At 40.0% G+C, this 19,533-nt stretch overlaps 1 protein-coding gene across 2 annotated transcripts in view; it reads left to right on the top strand.

Annotated features, from left to right (window-relative positions):
- Positions 1–19,533, top strand: part of Col28a1 (collagen type XXVIII alpha 1 chain) — a 153,405-nt gene that overhangs the window by 112,746 nt on the left and 21,126 nt on the right. For both annotated transcript variants that reach the window (XM_076913703.1, XM_076913704.1), the window contains exons 28-30: positions 15,069–15,137; positions 15,597–15,677; positions 15,774–15,809. In XM_076913703.1, the coding sequence (XP_076769818.1) occupies positions 15,069–15,137; positions 15,597–15,677; positions 15,774–15,809 (186 nt within the window). The remainder of the gene's footprint in view (positions 1–15,068; positions 15,138–15,596; positions 15,678–15,773; positions 15,810–19,533) is intronic.

Below are 19,533 nucleotides of genomic sequence, written 5' to 3' on the forward strand. Positions count from 1 at the left end.
TAGTTAATGAAGAAAATCTAGGAGAGTTCTGCAGAGAGACTCAGGAGAGCAGTTTCCTTCTGTGTGACTAAATTTGGCTGTGCTGAACTCAGTGAAAGGAAAAGCTGCACAGAGAAGAGCGAACTGGAGGATCACATACAGAGTTTGTCAGAAGGCTCTTTCTTGCTTTATTTAAAGACTCTGTAGAGCTTTAATCCCCAGAGAATATTTTTCAAAAATGAATACTGAAAGACATCTTTTGAGAAATGACTTAAAAGGTAGAGCCCAGTAATTCTTACTATCACACAATGAACAGGTATGTCTTATGTAATCAAAGTGTGAGAATCACAGTTGGAAAACAGCCCCTAGAATGGTTTATTTTTTAAAAAGTTACTGAAATTCAGCTGCATACTAAACAATCTACTCCTTTAACGTATTTTTAACTTTTTTTTACTATGTTCACCTAATTTCACAACTGTCATCACTACCTAACTTTGAATATTTTTATAATATCCAAAATAAAGCAGCCATTGCCCATTACCTTCTTACTTAGTCATCAACTCTGACAATCACTAGTCTTTCTATCTTCATAGATCTTCCTATTCTGGATGTCTTACCTAAATTGAATTGTGATATGTGAACTTTTGTGGCTATATTTTATAACAACATAAAGTTATCAAGGATTCTGTCTTTTTACAACCAAATAATTTTACACTGTATAGATATATTATCTTTTGTTTTTTCACTGGTGTGTATTATTAGTGGGTCTCTACTTTTGGTTATTATACATATTACTGATATGCCCATAATGCCTGAGACAGGGTCTCTCTGTGTAACTCTGGCTAGCTTCCAAAATGTTGGAATTAAAGGTGCATGCCGTCGTGTCTAGCTGTATATATGTTTTTAATTTTGTTTGGATATTTACTTTGAAAGTAATTTAAAGGATATAGTGGCCAGTTTGGGGGGATAGATTCTCTCTCTCTGTCTCTTTCTGTCTCTCTGTCTCTCTGTCTCTCTGTCTCTCTCTCTCTCTCTCTCTCTCTCTCTCTCCACCAACTGTTATTCTCTCTTTGTTAACTTGCCACAGCTTAGGGTCACCTCAGAGGAGGAAAGCTCCATTGAGAGAATGCTTCCATAAGGTTGGCTATGGACAAGTCTGTGAGCATTTTTCTTGATAGATGATTATGTGATGGGGTCCAACTCCTGACCCCTGAGCTGGTCATCTTGGGTCCTGGAAGAAAGTACACCGAGCAAGCCATGAGGAGCAAGCCAGTAAGCAGCACTCCTCCATGGTCTTTGCATCAACTCCTGGCCCAAGTTCTTGTTTTGAGTTCTGCCCCTGACTTCTGTAGATGATGAACTACATGCTGTAGAATGGAACGAACCATTGTGTTATCACATTTGTTTCAGACTTAAAGGGGTCCAGAACCATGAGCGACTAACTCTGAGTCATATTCAGCAAGTGAATTTTTGGCAATTTATTACAGAAGCGACAGAAAACCTTTTGGTTGTAGTGTTTTACCACAGCAACAACAGCCTAGCTAAGACATTCTTGTTTCTCAGTAGTGTGCTGGTGTTGACCAGATTGCACAGTGGGAATATTTATCTCTTTGCTCAGACTCAGAGGGGCCTCTGAAGCACGTCTCTCTTCTACTTCACCCTAGAGGGCTCTGGAATATGAAATTGAGCCCCATTTTTAAATATAGGAGTAAGAATTATTGCAGCAATATGGATTACAGGAGATGTCATGAAGGGATACACATGATAACCAAACCATCATGAATACTGACACCTGGCTTTCCTACAGTCTCCAGTCATATTGCAAAGGCTAATATATGGAATAGCCATCCCTTTCCCTTGAAGTGAGGGTATTTTTCCCAGCATTGCTTTTTCTCCTGAAGAGTGAAATGCCATAGATGAACAGTATTACCTAACAAACTGTCCATGCTTGGAGCTCTGGCCTGCAAAATACAAAAACAACCTGAGTTCTGTTCACAGCTTCTTCGACTTCATGCCACAACCTGAGCTTCACAGCATTTGAAATAATTTATTTTATCTAACTTGCTCTTGATGATTTAACACAGACTGCTCTGTCTATGGTCTGCTTTGCCAGAAGAAAGAGGAATGGTCTTAGTCTCTGTGTTGCTGTCCTGTGTTGGCTGTAACAGATTGCCACAAGTTCAGCTTGACTACAACTCATGTTCAGTCTTATAGTTGTGGAAGCTGATAAGAGTGAAATGAACCCTAATGTGGATAACATGAAGGGAGTTTAGAGGAATCTGTTTCCTAGTCTTCTCTAGGAAAAGGTCCACATTTCTACTCTACACAGTACCTTTCTCCATCTGTAAAGACAACGGACTCTACTTTTTCTTGATGACTTTGTTTCTACCACTGGCTATCTGCTCTTCAAGTGCTTCCCCTTAAGGAACCTCATGGTCACACTTAGGACTCACTCAGACAATCCAGGATAATCTCCCTGTCTGAAAAACTTTAACTTAGTCATAGCTGAGAAGATGCCCTTTCCATGTAAGGTAACATTCACTTATTCTAGGTGTTGGGCTTATTATGGTTTGGGTATAAAAATGTTCCCCAAAGGTTTGTATATTGAAGATGTGCTTTCCAGGTCTTAGAGCTCTTGAGAGAGAAGTGAATGGATCACTAAAGTGCTAACCACATCAGTGGGTTTAATTCACTAATGAGTTCTCAGTGGAACTGGAGGTAAGCCATAGGGGGTGTGCCTTTGAGAGGTGTGTCTTGTTCCTGCCTCTTTCTCTTTCTGCCACCTATCTGCCATGAGATGAGATGTTGGCTTCACCATTTGCTATCCATCAAAATGTACATTGTTACCTTAGGCCCCAAAAGATGCAAAATCATGTTCTGAAACTTTGGCGACCATGAGCCAAGACAGATCTTTCTTCCTGTAAACATGTAGTTCAGGCATTCCATTACAGCAAGAGAAAGTTTTGCTAACGCTGGACCCAGATGTCTCTTTAGGTCATGATTCAGCCTTCTCCAAAATCACTATGAGGATTGCCCTCTTCACTGCTTCTGTGTCCACTCTTGTCTGTAAATGAACTAATCTGTGGAACAAAGAACAGTATCTTGAAAAACACAAAACACACCATAGATTCTGTTTGTTCAGCAAACTTACGCATCCAGTATTGAATAAGTGCCTTGAGGCTCTACTTTCTGCTGCTCAGGTAGTGGCTGGAGCTCAGCACTTCCTGCTGTCCTCACAGTCCTGCTTAAGTAGCCTGGCAGTCAGCAGGATGTGCCACAAGTGAGCCGCAGTGGATGTTGTAGCTCATGAACACCATTGATCTGGTTTTATTCTGCTGTCTCAGAAGCCAATGCTATAGGAGCTATTCAGATTGACCCTAGACCCTGGTCCCAGAGAGCATAGTTGTAAATATCTTCTTCAGATGATTCACCAATGAATATCTGCTGAGCTTTTCCATACGTTCTTATTTGATTCTCTCTTTCTCATATTTAATTCCTCCCTTCCCTTCTATTTTCAACACCACCCATTCTCTCCCCCTTGCTTTCTCTCAAATTCCTGGTCTCCTTTGTTTAATTGTTATTGTTGCATTATTTGTAACAACCTGCTCAGTCTGTTCAGCATATTGTGCGTGTACTAGATTTCAGGGATGACTGCTAGGTTTGAGGTAAACATTTAGGGAGCTCCTCCCTAGGGGAAGACTATTTCCCTTGGCTCAACATCCCTGGACTTGTCTGCTGTTCCTCTTCTGGGATGGAGCCATATGACCTTTCCCCTTCCCCATTAGCATGTGCATTGGAGTTGTCCTTGTTCTGGTCTGGTTTAGGCAGCCCTGTTATTGAGGTATCCTGGGTTTCTCTATCATTGTGAAGAGACACAGCAGAGCATCTGGTACCCTGGCTCTTATAGTCTTAGTTGATGTTCCTTGAGTATTGAGTTCCAACAGTTGTGTTATAGATGTATCCTTGGGTCTAGGTACTCTATGATCAGTTTGAATCCCAAAGTTTTATCCAAAAAATTTTTTTAATTAACCTAAGAGGAACACAGATACCCGTGTGGTTTGGTTTATGAGGATAAATAAGATGGAGTTTAGAATATATGGTCTTTAGACAACTTTGATAAAAAAGTGGCCAGCCACCATATACACTCTTTGTTCTGTATGATATATAGGGATCTGAAGTATGTACCTCAGAAGGTAAAAAGGGCAGGATGAGTAGTTTCTACTTTGGACATTTATAGTAAGTAGGATGGACAAGATATGCACATCCAAAGCTGTTGCAGCATACATGGTGTGAGAGAGGATGCTCTAGAGGATGCTAGTCATGCCTGCACTGAGGACAAATGAGAGAAGATGGCTTGGATGTTTTAGGAAGGCCAGTCCTGACACACATGTTAAAAAAGGATGACCAGGGAGAACAAAGGTCATGACACAGAGAATCCGCAAGCCTAGGAGACTAAGGGGTAGGTACATGAGGGACAGAAGATATGACACAGTAGGATTTCTGGTTTTGATGCATTTGGCTCTGTAGTAGCTAGCATATGGAAAACTCTACAAAGTAGACCAGAAGGTACCCCAGGACTTTAGAGATAAGAATGACTATAGGGATTAGAGAATTGCAGTTTATAGGGTCACTACTAAAGTTACAGATGTAGAAAAGATCACTCAGGTTAATAATAGGCGAGGAGCCTGGTGTATGTCTACTTTGAGAGACAGGGAACTGAGGAAGCATTGAAGTCAGGTAAACCAAAAGCCTCTGGTGAAGAGTTAGCTCAGTAGTTAAGCGTATGTAGTCTTACAGAGGACTTGATTATGTCCCAGAAACCATGTCAGCAGGTTCATAACTACTGGTAACTCCAGGTCCAGGGGATCAAGTGTCCCCTTATGGCCTCCATTGCCACCTGAACCCACATTTATACACTTAATTAAAGTAAAACAAATCTTTAAAAGGAAGCAAACAGTAAACTATGTGATCTGCCAGAGATTTGGGCCAGGGAACTAGGAGACTACAGATGGCCAGCAAAGGGGTTGTGGCCGATATCTTTGCCCTTAGCATAGCCAAAGCCATTAAGCCCACTCTGATTCTTTGTATTTATATTTGGTCCAAGTATATTTGAATGCCAGCTAAGATATTCCTGAAATCTGGCAGGCTTATCTAGAGAGATTTAGACAGAAGGGCAAGACAAATCAATTCATGCAGCTGAGACCAGCTGGCAAAACCCTTCAAAACCATGATGGTTTTGGTCCTGTGACCTGCCGATGTATTTTAAAGCTAAGATTTAAACTGAGAACAACTTTATTATTAGAAAGTGAGACAAAATTCTGCCAATCAAGTAGAGAAAATCGTGACAGTGAGCATAAGTCCAGGAAGCAATCAAGCATTCAAGCTTGGTGTTTTAACTGTTCTGGGATTATTTGCAAATGCCCTCTGCTGGTCTCTCGACCTCCTTCGCATCTGCTAGCGCTTACTCATAGAACCTGAAAGATCAAACTTTAAGCAAAATGACCAGGAGAGTACAGTGTCATCACAGTAAGAATATTTGTCTGTAAGTATTGTAAGTTTTCTGAGGCCAATTTAGATATTTATACATTTTTATTCTTCTCGTTGGCAATCAATGATTTCTAAAGCTTAGAAGTTGATGAAGTGTTTCATCCTTGATAAGTCTGCTATCTCAAGGCATGTTTCAATTAAAGCAGATTAATTCTACTGTAAGTCTAGCCCTTTATTGAACAATAAGAAGAAAAACACATGCAGTGACAGACTGATCAAATTTCTCATTTTGTGTGTTAATCGCCTAACGCTTATGTTACTTTCACATGAGAGGGAAGTACCCAAACATCCTTCTAGCCAGTACACACCTTGCTTCTTACTTCACCAAAGGGAAATTGCATGTTTGATATTTCTCTGGGGCAAATCTAAACAGTAAGAGTGAAAACCTATGTCTTCAAATATGGACTTGGGATTATACAGCAGCTATGCTTTGCCTAAAAACAGGGATCTGTTCTAAGAGATGTCGTGAGGTGAACTCATCATTGTGTAAACACGAGAGTGTCCTGTATCCAGATGGTACAGGTCCATTACTTAACCTAGCTGCTTGATGCAATCGAGAGTTGCAGAAAACATGTCACCCGGGAGTCTGCTGCAGGAACAGCATAATGTACTATTTTATAGTCAAGTTACAGTCATGTTGGGGTATTACTCTAATGCAATGATTAAAAGTACAGGACTGTTAGTATTATGTAAGCCAGCAGCATTCTCTCTCTCTCTCATCAGGCATTAAGTACCGTACTTAGCTGCATGTGCTATAGTGTGTGTGTGTGTGTGTGTGTGTGTGTATGAAGTGTGTGTGTGTGATAGTGTGATAGCGTGGTGTATATGTGTGTTGGTGTTAGTTATGTGTGTTTAAGCCTGAGGGTGATGTCATATGTCTTTCTTTGATGACTGTCTACCTTTGCTTGTTGAACTAGGGCTTCTCACATATCCTGAAGCTCATCATTTTGCCCAGATTAACTGGTCACTGAGCTTTAGGGGTCTACGTCTCTCTCCACTTTCTAACTCTTAGTGATAGAGTTAGAGACACATGACACCATGCCTGGCCTTTAAAATGTGGGTGCTGAGAATCTTATGCTTGCCACAGTAGGCATCTTACCTACTAAGCCATCTCCTCAGCCCTGAGTGTGCTACACTTTTAGTCATTCTGAAAACTTTTATTTTTGTGAATGTCCTCCCATGTTTTGTACCTTTATATGACTGGCTGCTTTATATTTGTGTCACCACCAAGATGTGATTAATCCATCAGGCTGTAACATGTCAGTGGGATAGCGGCAAATGATGGGAAGTTTTCATCTCTCTTATAATCTTCTGAGACCACAGCTATAGATACATGGTTGTTTGTTGAACAAAATGTTATTATACAACACATGATCATATATATATATATATATATATATATATATATATATATATATATATATTCTACATTCTAGAGTATAAAGTTAATTGGCTTGCACACTCACATAGCAGTGATATTGTCTAAATGGAAATATATTAAGGTAAATTACAGGTAACATAGCAACCATTTTATACTGCTTTTATGGGAATAAGACAAAAGTCACCATGGTAGGCTGATAATGAATCATAAAGATGTTCATGTCCTTATCTTTAAAATTCAAATTTATTACCTTATAGCAGAAGGAAACTAGAAATAGGGGGCATTCATGTTATCTGGATGGACCTTAAGGATCATCTGAAGGATGGATGTCAGAGGGAGATAGACTTTGGTAGGAGTGGTGTGCTGATGGAAACAGCCCGGAGTAGAGGAGGATAGAGAAAAACTCATAGAAAATAGAAAGGGCTAGAAGTTGAAATAGTGAAGGCAACATATTTTGTCCTCAGAGCCTCTACAGAAAGTATGGCCTTACTACACCTTGGAAACTGATTTCACATTTCTAACTCCTGGAACTGTGAGGTAATGAACAGGTAGTGTTTTCAGCCTCTACATTTGAGGTAATTCATTATAGTAGCCTCGGGAAAGGAATACAAGCATCAATACTAATGTCAGCAGCATCACGGTCCAGCTCCTGGACATTCCCGTGGGAGCTGTTTTGAAAACTCACACTGTATGTGGCTGACATCTCCTGGCTCTACACTGAGACCATGAAGAATGAAGTGCCCATAGCAAACGTGTTAAATTGTCATTAGGAGCAGACTCAAAGTTAACCATTGAATCCGTAAAAGTAAATGATTTCCCTGTCTCTCACCAAACACAATGCAACTGGATCACCATTCGAATGGAAATTAAATATAACGAAGCCTCGTTTTGTTCCATCAGCCCTTTGGGATTTTATTCTGGCCCGGAACCAGCAGTTCCGTGGCTCCGCTCTAACAAATGTTTGCTTGAGAGCACGTATCTTACTCATCGATTCTGCTCCTGAGCAAGTGGGCTACTTTATCAAACACACATTTGGCTGCCTTAGTACCCATTATAGAGTGTTAACATATCAAAACGGAACATTCAGAGGAATCCAGCACCAGAAGGAAAAGGGATTTTAAGAAACTGAAAGCAGTTGATTATTAGGTTTGGAAGGAAAGCTGCCTGGGCTTCTACTCGGTGCCAAGCTAGAACAAAGGAGTAGAAAGCAAGAGAGCCTTTGTTTGTAGGGTCTGTCAGCTTGAATTTTAGAAACAGATTTACTCTTAAAAATATTGTAAAATTCATGATAGCTTGAGAGAATTGTTAAAACCTGACTTTTATCACCCATGTATTTTTCCTTGGGACTATTAAGAAGTTATACAAGAAACATAAATTCATTTTTTGCTCACTGGGAAGCAATAAATGGCAGTTGCTACTTGCAACAGCAAATTGTTATGATCAGGAAATCAGTGCCCAAGTAGCAGACCAACCTGATTTTCTACAAGTCCCTAGACAACTACCTTCTATTGACATGAACAGTGTAATGTACTACCAAGGCAGATAAAGATGGAAAATTTCCTTTGCATGTGAACTAGCTGTGTCCACAGAGTGGTACAAAGTGGTTCCTGGCTTGCAGGCAAAACACAGGAAGGCTATTCAGGCTGGTCACTGGTCTGATAAACTGTACCGTTCACCCACTGAATCAACATCTTAGTACAATTCCAATAGGCAGAACATTTTCACTGTTCTATTTTCAAAATTTACAATGCCCTCCCCCAAGTTTTTAATTAGTAGTAGTGTTATCAGAAAGCGGGAGGCAAAGTAGGAAAAAAAAAAAAAACAGAGGAAAGAATATTTTAAATAAAACAATATTGGGATACTGTCAGACCATTGAGTTATATACTTTTTCATATGGTTGTACAATTGCCTAGAAATTGAAAAACAAACAAACAAACAAACAAACAAACAAACCAGGAAGTCTTACAAAGGTGAACTATTTCCTCTCAACTCCTCTGCAGACAGTGCTCTCAGCCTGGGAAGTAATGCTTGGCCCTCAGCGAAATGCTCACCCTAGCTGCCTCAGGACTTCACTTGTCTTTACTAAGTAAACCAGGTCTCCAAGGGTTCTCAGACAAGGCTAGCCTCTTGTCAGAGAAGAAGGTTTTGTTTGAGCTAGAATTTCTGGCTCTGGTTTGTCTTATTGATTTTAGCCCTTTCTCTTTTAGTGAGTGACAGAAAATGCCCAAGGGGAGAGCAGCTCAATAGCAAAATGACAAAGGTGGAGTAGAGATGAAAATAAAACCAGAATGGGCCGAGTTCTCACTGAACCGAGCCTGGGTTCTGGTTGTTCTTTCTCCTTCACCTTTCACTTTGCAGTGGGGCAGCAGCCCTGAGCCAAACCTCCAGAAAAGTTTGATGCATTTTCCCTTTCATAATGGGTTGGGTTACTTAGTTACCTTTTCTAAATATGACATTCATATCTCTTCCTAGAGATAAAATTTTCTGCTTTATAAATAAGGACATTATTGTTACCTATAAGGTAACAGAGAAAACTGTGGGTGGCAAGAACTCAAACAGAGGCAAAAAGGGCAAGTGGGAGTGACAAATTCCCTTGAAATATAGCTTAGTGCCCCACGTCTCCTAAGATTTCCTTTTTGCAGAGGTGGAGTTTTAATCTGGTAGTAGATAACCATATTGGGTGTATAAACAGATTGTGTTCACCTGGGATAATGTGTTGCTTGTTTCAAAAGTTGAACTGGAGGTTATGTGAATGTAAATCCCAGGAACAGTAAAGGGTTTTAATAACAGCCAAACTCTCCTGAATCCAAAGAGCAGAAATGCCCTCAAGAAGTTCAGACTGCAGCTTGCCTTGTAAGCATGATGATCTGGTCTTGATTCCCAGTGCTAAGAGTCAGAACCAGGAGGCTCTCTGGGACTCACTGGCAAGGTAGCCTAGCCTGAGTGTCTAGCACCAGGCCAAAGAGAGACCTGGATTAAAAAAAAAATGCATAGCACACCTCAGGAATGGCACTCTGGCTCCAAAGGCAGGTGTACTCACATGCACACTTATCTGTATACACACACACACACACACACACACACACACACACACACACTTTCCCTTTCATAATGGGTTACTTAGTTACCTTTTCTAAATATGACATTCATATCTCTTCCTAGAGATAAAATTTTTTGTTTTATAAATAAGGACATTATTGTTACCTATAAGGTAACAGAGAAAAATGTGGGTGGCAAGAACTCAAACAGAAAGGGCAAGTGGGAGCTACAAATTCCCTTGAAATATAGCAACATGAAATCTGTTGGACTCTGCTGTCTTTTGAAGTTATTTAACGTGAGAGTTCTTAGACTCTGGGTAGCTAATGTGCCTGTGTGCTCTGCTGCTCCACTAAGGAGAGATGCCATCTTTGTAAGCTTGTTTATTCTCTCACTCACTCATCCATTTGTTCGTCCATTTCATATACTAATTTCTAATCTTTATTTTGAGCAAGTTGCAAGTGTAGTACAAAGAATTCCTATAGGCCCTTTATCTATACTTACTAAATGTTAATTTCACCAAATTTTAAAAATCGATGTATATATGTGTATATGTATGTACACAGTCATGTTATTTTTATGAGACATTTCATAGTATATTGAAGATACAGTATTTTTATTTTTTCTCTCAAATATTTCAGTATTTTCTGTTACAAACAAGCACTTCTCTTATGCAACGTAATATAATGATAAATATCAGATGATTATCATTAACATTATATAATTTAACTTATACAGCCAATTAAAATCTTGTCAAGTCTTCCATTCTCTTTAATAAAAAAAATATGCTTATGGGTGTTTTGCTGCATGTGTGCCAGGTGTGTGCCTGGTGTCTGCAGAGAAGAGGACTATGGACACCTGAAATCATAGTTATAAATACTTGTGATCCACCATGTAGGTGCTGGGTCCTCTGCAAGAGCTCCGAGTGTAACCACTGAACTAACTCTCCAGCCTCAATTCTTTCTAATTTTTAAAGGCCCCTTTTCATTCGTTTTGTTTGTTGGGTTTTTTGTTTGTTTGTTTTGTTTTTTGCCTTCTTGAGGCATGGTTTCTTTATGTAACAGCCCTGGATGTCATGGAACTCAGTTTGTAAACCAGGGTAGCCTCAAACTGGAAGAGATCCACCTGCCTCTGCCTCCTGAGTGCTGCAATTAAAGGTTCCGCCGCTTTCTGGCTAGGTTTTTGTTATTGTTTTGGTTTGGTTTTTGTTTTGTTTCCATTCCTTAGTGGAGAATTATTTACATGCAATAAAATTCATACCAGTTTTGTGCACAGGAAGCTTCTGCAGGCCTGGGCTGAACATGCATTTCTGGCCTCAAGCAGTAGGGCAGCTTTAATGGGTGCTCCTGGATTTCTTGTAGCAAGTTTGGTCTGTTTCGTTCCGCTACTGCCACCAGGTAAAAGTGTTGATTACCCTTGCTTCAGATGACCTTTTCGCCTTAGGGAGTGCTTTGCCTTTCCCTGGAAGATGGTGTTTGCACCTTTCTGTTCACTCCTAGTCCCTTTGCTGAAAGCCTCACTCCAAGGTGATGTTATTGAGAGGCATGGCTTTGGAGACATGAGTAAGAGAGCAGGGTTCTCACAAATGAACTAACGTCCTCAGAATAGACCCAGAGAGCTGCTTTGTCCCTTCCACCATGTGAAGAAGCAGCAAAACAATACCACCTGTGAACCAGAAAATGGTCCTCACCACACAATGACTTCTCCCTTGTTTGGATCTTGGACTTTTCAGCCTCCAGAATAGTAAGAAATAGATTGCTCTGTGTGTGAGCATGCCTTCTCACAGGGTTTGGTTATAGCAACCGGAGCAGAAAGAGGCAGCAAGGGTGTGGCTTCACCCTCAGGCCTGCACAACAGGAAGCTCTCCCTAGCTTCCCATCTGTCTCTCCTGCTCAACCTTCCTGCTTGCCTGTCTTTCGAGCTCTGGTGGATCCCAGAAGAGCAATGTGGTGGTAGGTGTGATCTCTCCTTATTCCTGTAGCCCCAAGGTCCTATTATCTCACAATAGTCTGCATGGGCTATTCGAATCAGTGACAGAATGTTATCTGAATCCTACTTTCCAGATTATACATTACACCAGATTATACATAACACCTGGTATTCCCGTCAGGGAAGAGTATGCTGAGATACTGCCTCTTCTTAGGGAGCCAGGGTTTCCTAGGACACTGAGTAGACTGATTGTCCTACAACCACAGGCCCATGCAGACTACAAAGAGAATCATGACTTCACTTCCACAGAGGGGCCTGGGAAGAGCATCATATCTTTTTAACAATTATGCAGGATGATCGTTTCTCAGGCAGTATTTCAGATCTCTACAACAGGTATTGCAAAAGACGTCCAATAAGAGTTTATGATTTAACTACCTTTGAGAAATGACACACAGTTTCCCAACAAAGTGAAAAGTCATATCCTACAGGAAAATCTTTGAGAAATCAATGATTACATCAGGGGTAACTGGATGTCCGGGAGCCTACACTGACATGCCTCCTTATGAGAACACTTTCTATATAGTTGTTGTGTTAAGAATGATTTATTTTTCATTTTTCTATAATCTGAATAGAAACCAGAAACCCATTTTACAGTTTTTTGAGCATCTCTGAAGTTGGCTTGTTTTTCTATGCCCAAGAAAACATTTAGAAAAAAAATAACAATTATTTCTTTTCTTATTAGTAATGCAAAAAATTAAAAGATTCAGTTATTTATGCATTACTCTTGTAAATTTTTTTCTATAAAACAATCATCTAAGAGCTTAAAGCTATTCCTACCACTTACTGAAAAGTTGGCTTTGAAATATGTATTTAATTGTATTTCCCAATAGACAACTATTCTTGCAGTCTTTCTGATCTATAGTGATATGGTAACATTCTTTCTCACTTCCCTTAGTCATAGAAGGAAGTCTGATAAGCTTCATTTAGCTCTGCTGAACTAAGGTGTGGGCTTACTTACTAAAGGCTTTTAGCCAGGTGATCTACCTGAACGTTCTAGGAACCCCTCAAGTATTTGAAGGAAAACTCCTGGTTACAAGGGAAAACAATCCTTTATGATACAGAAACACAGCTTCCTTCATTAACATCTACAAATAGAATGCTTACATTAGAAAGCATGTCAGCGTAGGCTCCTGGACATCCAGCTACCCTGAAGTGATAACTGATATCTCAAAGATTTTCCCGTAGGATATGGCTTTTCACTTTGCTGGGAAACTGTGTGTCATTTCTTAAAGGCAGTTAAGTCATAAACCTTTATTGGAACATCTCTTGTGATATCTGCTATAGAGATCTGAAGTATTGCTGAGAAACAATCACCCTGCATGATTGTTGAGAAGGTACGGAGCTCCTCCCAGGTACCTCTCTCTGAGGGTTGATTTCCCAGTGATGATGCTCCACTGCTTCTAGTATCACAATGTTTTTTACTATCCATCCTCCTTTGGGATGGATAGTCAAACCTAAGTACCAGTTTCCTTTGAATACTCTTCCACAAACTTTTTGTCTCCATTATACCTGGCCAGGGGTCCCTCTGGACCTCTTGGCATAGACGCCAGTGCTCTGAGGCATCACCTCAATATTCCAAAGCTACCTTTTTACCAAGTTTCTCATTGAATAAAGATGCCCTCATTCATTCCCACAGAACATCAGAGGAAGTAAGCTTACACCGTGTCCCAGACTATACATTTAATATATGGATTTTTTCCCCTTTTTAATTAAAACAAAGATTAGTAGAATCTCAGGCAGTTGTCTCCCTAGGGTCCTCCAACATCTCTCTCTATCTCTATGGGCTGGCCATCTAATCTATAGCTAGTCAGAGATTTCTAACTGTGAGGCTGAGATCCAGCCTGCTAGAGGATATTTTCTGATAAGTATGAGGTTGATTTGTGGTCTCTACGTTGCTGTATACTTTTTATCATGGTACGTGTGTTGTCTGGATCATACCAGTTTCCACGCAGAGTTCTTGGTCTCTCAGTATTTCCAGATTTCCCAGTGTAAAAAGGGAATTTGCTCTTGATTGTAAACTGAATGAAATGATTGTCAGTGACTCCTGAAAAGCTGGAAGACGATCACAGCCTCCACGGGTGACTCATCTCAGGTGTTTCCAGAGTTTGCAGTGTTACACAGACATTCATTTCTGCTGGGCTCCGTGTGTTCCAGCATTAGGCTTGGCTCAAGGACACCAAGGTAACATGCAGGGAACAAGTTCTCAAAGTTTGCCCATTCTAAGGAACTTGCTTATATAAAGCAAATTGGATTTTGGAGCCAAGAGTATATACGATTCTACACTTGCAATTTATTCTAATACAAGGGAACGCTTAGAGTTCAGTCACAATGTGCTGTGAGATACTGACTCAAGGCAAAATGGACATTCAATCTCTCCCTTCACCCAAGATTCTCTTTAAGCTAGTCTGAGGTTGGGACTGGTGTTAGAACTTTTACTGTGCCCACTGATGATTCTCTTGAGGATGGTTATGATACTTTTGAGAGCATGACAGAGAAAAATAAAATAGTCCTGAGAGTCCAGCATCGTTCCTACTTTACCACAAACAAATCACTAACTGATCCATAATTAAGTCGGGGTTTGGAACAAATTCCTAGCAGCTGATTACTATGACTTTGTGATTTATTTGTGATTATTTCTATTTCATATTCTATACCATGATATTGTTTATGCCCTTGTGTGTTTTTGGCAAGAATGTAGGGGGGGGGGAACCAAAATCAAATCCTGCCTATGGCTATAAATGATCAGAGATGAAACTAGCAGATTATAGTCAATTATATAAACAGGTCTTTAGCCTTGAGAGGGATGTTGTTTTATTTTTTCTCATTATTAATAGGGGCTTTTAGCATAGTATAAATATAGGAAAATACAAAGATAAATGGAAACATTAGCTATTTGTGAACAAGCAAGTGTGCCTTTAGCTTTAGATCTGTAAAGATAGGGGTGTGTATACTGCAGGAATGCTAGCAAACAAGAAAGCCTATCTCTCTATCTGTATCTATATTTATATTATCATCCTTGGAAATTACGTAATGCTGGAATGCAGTTTGGGAGCTGCAAATGAGTTTCTAACTCCCTAAATATTGTGAGTTATTCTGAGGAATTAATAAGAACACCTCTTTACTATATCTCCTGTAGGGGGAACAAGGACCTCAAGGTTTCCCAGGGACAAAGGGCGCAGTGGGCCTTGGCCTGCCTGGTCAGAAGGTAAGTGTATCAGGATCTTAAGGAAATGCTAAGGCTCAAAGTCTCAATGGCTTAGCCTAGATTTGGACAGAGCCCTCATGTTTCCTGCCTGTCCTGCCACACTAAGAAACCTACCTGTGATGCAATCCAGTGTTCTATTTCCCCTCATCCTTCAAAGTCAGCCAATACAAGAATAAATCCTTAGGATACATATGTAGGAGACACCAGACATGTCAGGAGCCTGATAAATTACACAACAGTTGAGGTTCCTGAAGCCACCAAACTGATCAGAAGTTGTCTCAATGCGTCTTAGTGTAAATGTTTTATTTCCCCTCCTATGTGTATTTATATCAACAGAATCCCAAGTCTTTAAAGGGATTTTTAGCTTCAACAAAGAAAACTGAAGGATTATTTTTTTCCTGAAGCTTAGTTGGCTTTAATGTTCATGGTCTAAGGTTTTCTTTTAACCGTATTACACAGGGAGAGCATGGAGAACGGGGCGATGTGGGGAGGAAAGGTGAAAAAGGAGAAATCGGAGAGCCTGGATCACCAGGGAAACAGGCAAGATGTGATTTTTCAGGCTTCACTGCATCTTTGGTTTTATCCTCTCAACGGGGTCCAGCCTAACCTGACTGTTACTCTTTTTCCACTAAGTAGGGGTTACAAGGACCAAAAGGAGACCTGGGACTTACAGTAAGTATTTATCCTAGATGGTAATGGAGGGGTCGATAATTGCCTAATTATTATATTCATGCTGTAGCTCTGGAATTGACTCTCTTTTTGGATGTTGGGTTGTTCTATTTAAATGATGGTGCCTGCTGTCAGGCCAGCGTTGACTTGAGCATATAAGATAATTGCATCTGGATGAAGGGGAATCGTACTAGGAAGCTGTGAACAAGTAAGGATGCTTTTTTCTGGCCTCTCCTAGAAATGATCAGGTTGCTATTATTGGCAACAAGGAACTGATCTGCTTAAGAGAAGTGGCAGAGACCAAATGAGTTTTTATTTCATGTGGTTTTTTTTTTTTTTTTTTTTTTTTTTTTTTTACTGGTATCAGGCCGAGGGCTCCTTTTTCTTGAGCTAGTTCCTTAAGGAAGTGCTGTGAAAGAAAGCAGTTATTTCAAAGCTGGGATTGTGTTTATGCGTGCATTTTGCCAATCTGTTGACTCTCTACAGTTTTCTACTGTTTTCATTCTTTCTTTAAAAAAAAAAAAAGATCACTTTTAAAATTCGAATGGGTAGGAGGGTTCCAGAATTTTCATAGCAAATTCAAACTCTTCCTTTCTAATTTGAAATCACTTTACCCCCTCGATATCAGGAAAGGAGACCTTCAGTTCTTTTTCCTTTTCCTTCAGTTATTATCTGGGATGCCAATCCTATATACAGTGGCCAGAAAACCTGGAAGAAAAGGGAGTCTGTCTGGTCATGACCACAGCTTCTGTCTCTTGTCCCCTTACTAAACAGATCCCCAAAGATGTCTATAGTGAAAGAAGAGCCATGTGTGTGGCCTCTACCTGCTAACAGTAGCGGAGTCTATGTGTGAACGATGGAAGGAGCATTCCCCTCGGCTTAATTTCTGCCTTGCTGTTCTACCATGGGGGTGGGGTAGATCTATTTTCTTTCATTTAGTCATTTGCACATTCATTTCATAACATTCCTTGGGTATTCCTTGGGACCAGACTTACAGATATGCACTATGAAATGGGAGGCTGTGGGAAATGGGAGGCTATATGTCCCCATTCAGAATTCAGAAGAAAGAGACATGAGAAGTTCATCTACCATGTGATGAATATTTTGCTAAAATTATAGGGGAAAGGCAGTCCAGAGGCAACAAAATGATATTGGTAATATTTAGGACAAGAGAGACTATCTCTTCAACAGAGGTTTTGTTTTATAAATTTATTCATTCTTTGACAGCTTTATGCAGACCAATCTATAGTGGGTTTCAGTAAGCTATATATAGTGGGTTTCAATTTCTGTTCAGCTGAACCCCTTCTCCCAATAAGCTCCCCTCAGACTTCTATGTCATATATATGTGTACACACACACACACACACACACACACACACACACACACCATACACACACACAAGAATTTAATTACAGTTGTTTACATGAGCATAGATGGGAGGTTGTTTACTAAGTATAGCCTACTCTTCAGATACTTCTGATGGAAATAACCACCAACCACTGATTGTCTGGGCCCCAGGAAGAAGTGAAGCCTCATGTGCCTCTCCTGCTGTCTTAGGGTTTTGCTGCTATGAACAGACACTGTGACCAATGCAAGCCTTATAAGAGACAACATTTAATTATCATCAAGACAAGAACATGGCAGCATCCAGTCAGGCATGGTACAGGAGGAGCTGAGAGCTCTACATCTTCATCTGAAGGCTGCTAGCAGAATACTGGCTTCCAGACACCTAGGATGAGGGTCTTAAAGCCCACACCCACAGTGACACACCTACATCAACAAGGCCACATGTACTTCAACAGGGCCACACCTTCTAATAGTGCCACTCCCTGGGCCAAGCATATATAAACCATCACACCCATCCCAGATGTCATGGGCATGTCTTATTCAAGTAGCCACAACTGAGGTTAGTTCATGAGTTCTGTGTTGTGCCCAGATCTTTTCATGGCACATCACTTTATCCTATTGTATTTTTGCTACTCTTTCTCATGCTATATTGTTTGAACTTTGAGCGAGGAGATATAAATGTCCCCCTTAGGCCAGGACACTCCATTATTACTTATCATTAACACTTCAGCCAGTTATGGGCCTCTGTATTCATCATATGATTTTTTTTTTTTTAAGACTCAGTTTCATCAACCTCTCCTCCCTTTTCAGTGTTGGTATTTCCTATTGTCCTATTGTATTCCTGAAACTCAGGTTTCACTTTCCTGTCCTTAAACTCAACAGGGAAGGTCAACTGCTAAAGGCAAGAGGGTATATAATTTGAAACGCTAACTGAATAGCATAGTAAACTCATAGGGTAAGTGAAATTTTTGCTATGAATATTGAAAGCACCCTTTCAGATTGGGGTGGATCCACTGGTTTATAACAGGCTAAGAGATGGCCAGTGAGATGGCTCAGTGGATAATGCTGTTTGTCCCCATACAGTGTAAGCCTAATGACCTGAGTTTGATTCTTGCAACCTCCATAAGACTTTACATGTATACTGTAGCAAGTGCCAACCCTAGCTCTCACTACCTCTATCTCCTTGGGTTACCAACACTATGTCTCTATCTCTCTGTTTCACATACACACAAGCAAAAGAGTAATAATAATAATAATATAAATAAATAAATAAACAAATAAATTTAGAAAAATCAAAAGGCTGAGCATCCTTGCTTTAGGCAAACTGGCTTGTGGTCCCTGTTCAGACAGTTACATGTACCGCAGCATTTTGTAAATCTGCCTATAGTTTGGACATTTCTTAGAGCACCAGAGCTTACATCCTACAGTCATCTGAGCATCTTCAGGTGGATGTCCTAGAGATGCACCAAACTTATTGGGGATCAGTCACTCGGATCCTCTCTGCCTCTCTTTACTCCTTCATAGCCCAGAACAAGCCCATGTCATCTACTTCCACTTAAAATCCCTCTTCCCTCATCACCTTCTCTTAGCTACTTGTCAATTCTCTATTTATTTACCATCTAGAGCGTGATTGTGTAATAATAACCTTAAAGTACCATGCCTCAAAACAAATGAGTTTCTTTCTAGTCAACTATTGGAGGTATCAGTTCTTACAACCTCTCTAAAACATAGCTTTGTACTGCTCATCAAAGAACCTTAAAAGGGACCATGCCTTTAGTGAAGCTTTTCAGGATAATTAATAATACAAAAAACAAGTTATGATAGAATGTTGCATGAAACATATAATCATAAAGCTTGATATATGTATTTTTCCACAAGTGAAAAGTTAAATAGAAGCTGCATGTGATGGTATATCCCAGGAGGAAGACTATAGATTGCAAGGTAGCCTGGGATACTTAGTGAGAACTTATTTCTAATAAACTAAAAGAAATACCTCCATTTCTTTTTTCTAGATATGTTTAGCATAAATACATAACTTTCCCTTTCAGCATATACTCCAGTTTTAGGTTTCTACTTTGAATGTAGGAAAGTATGGCAATGCCTGAAGAAGAGAGATCATCGTGGCCAACTTCCTCTGATATAACTTAATTAGTGCAAGCCAGCATCACATTGAGAAAAATCATTGCGTTTACTTAATTTGTAATAAAACTGTTAGATGAAAATAACCTCAATAGCTTCCATTAATGCTGCTGTTAACTAAGTTAACAATTACATATATTGTCTCTCCCCCAACTCTGTCATTATCGATTTATTCTTTGAAGTTTCACTTTGCATCTGTTAGGATTTTCTTCTTTGGGTGACTCTGCTGTTCTTACCTAT

The sequence above is a fragment of the Arvicanthis niloticus genome, chromosome 15 (assembly GCF_011762505.2).
Source record: "Arvicanthis niloticus isolate mArvNil1 chromosome 15, mArvNil1.pat.X, whole genome shotgun sequence".
Lineage (NCBI taxonomy): Eukaryota > Metazoa > Chordata > Mammalia > Rodentia > Muridae > Arvicanthis > Arvicanthis niloticus.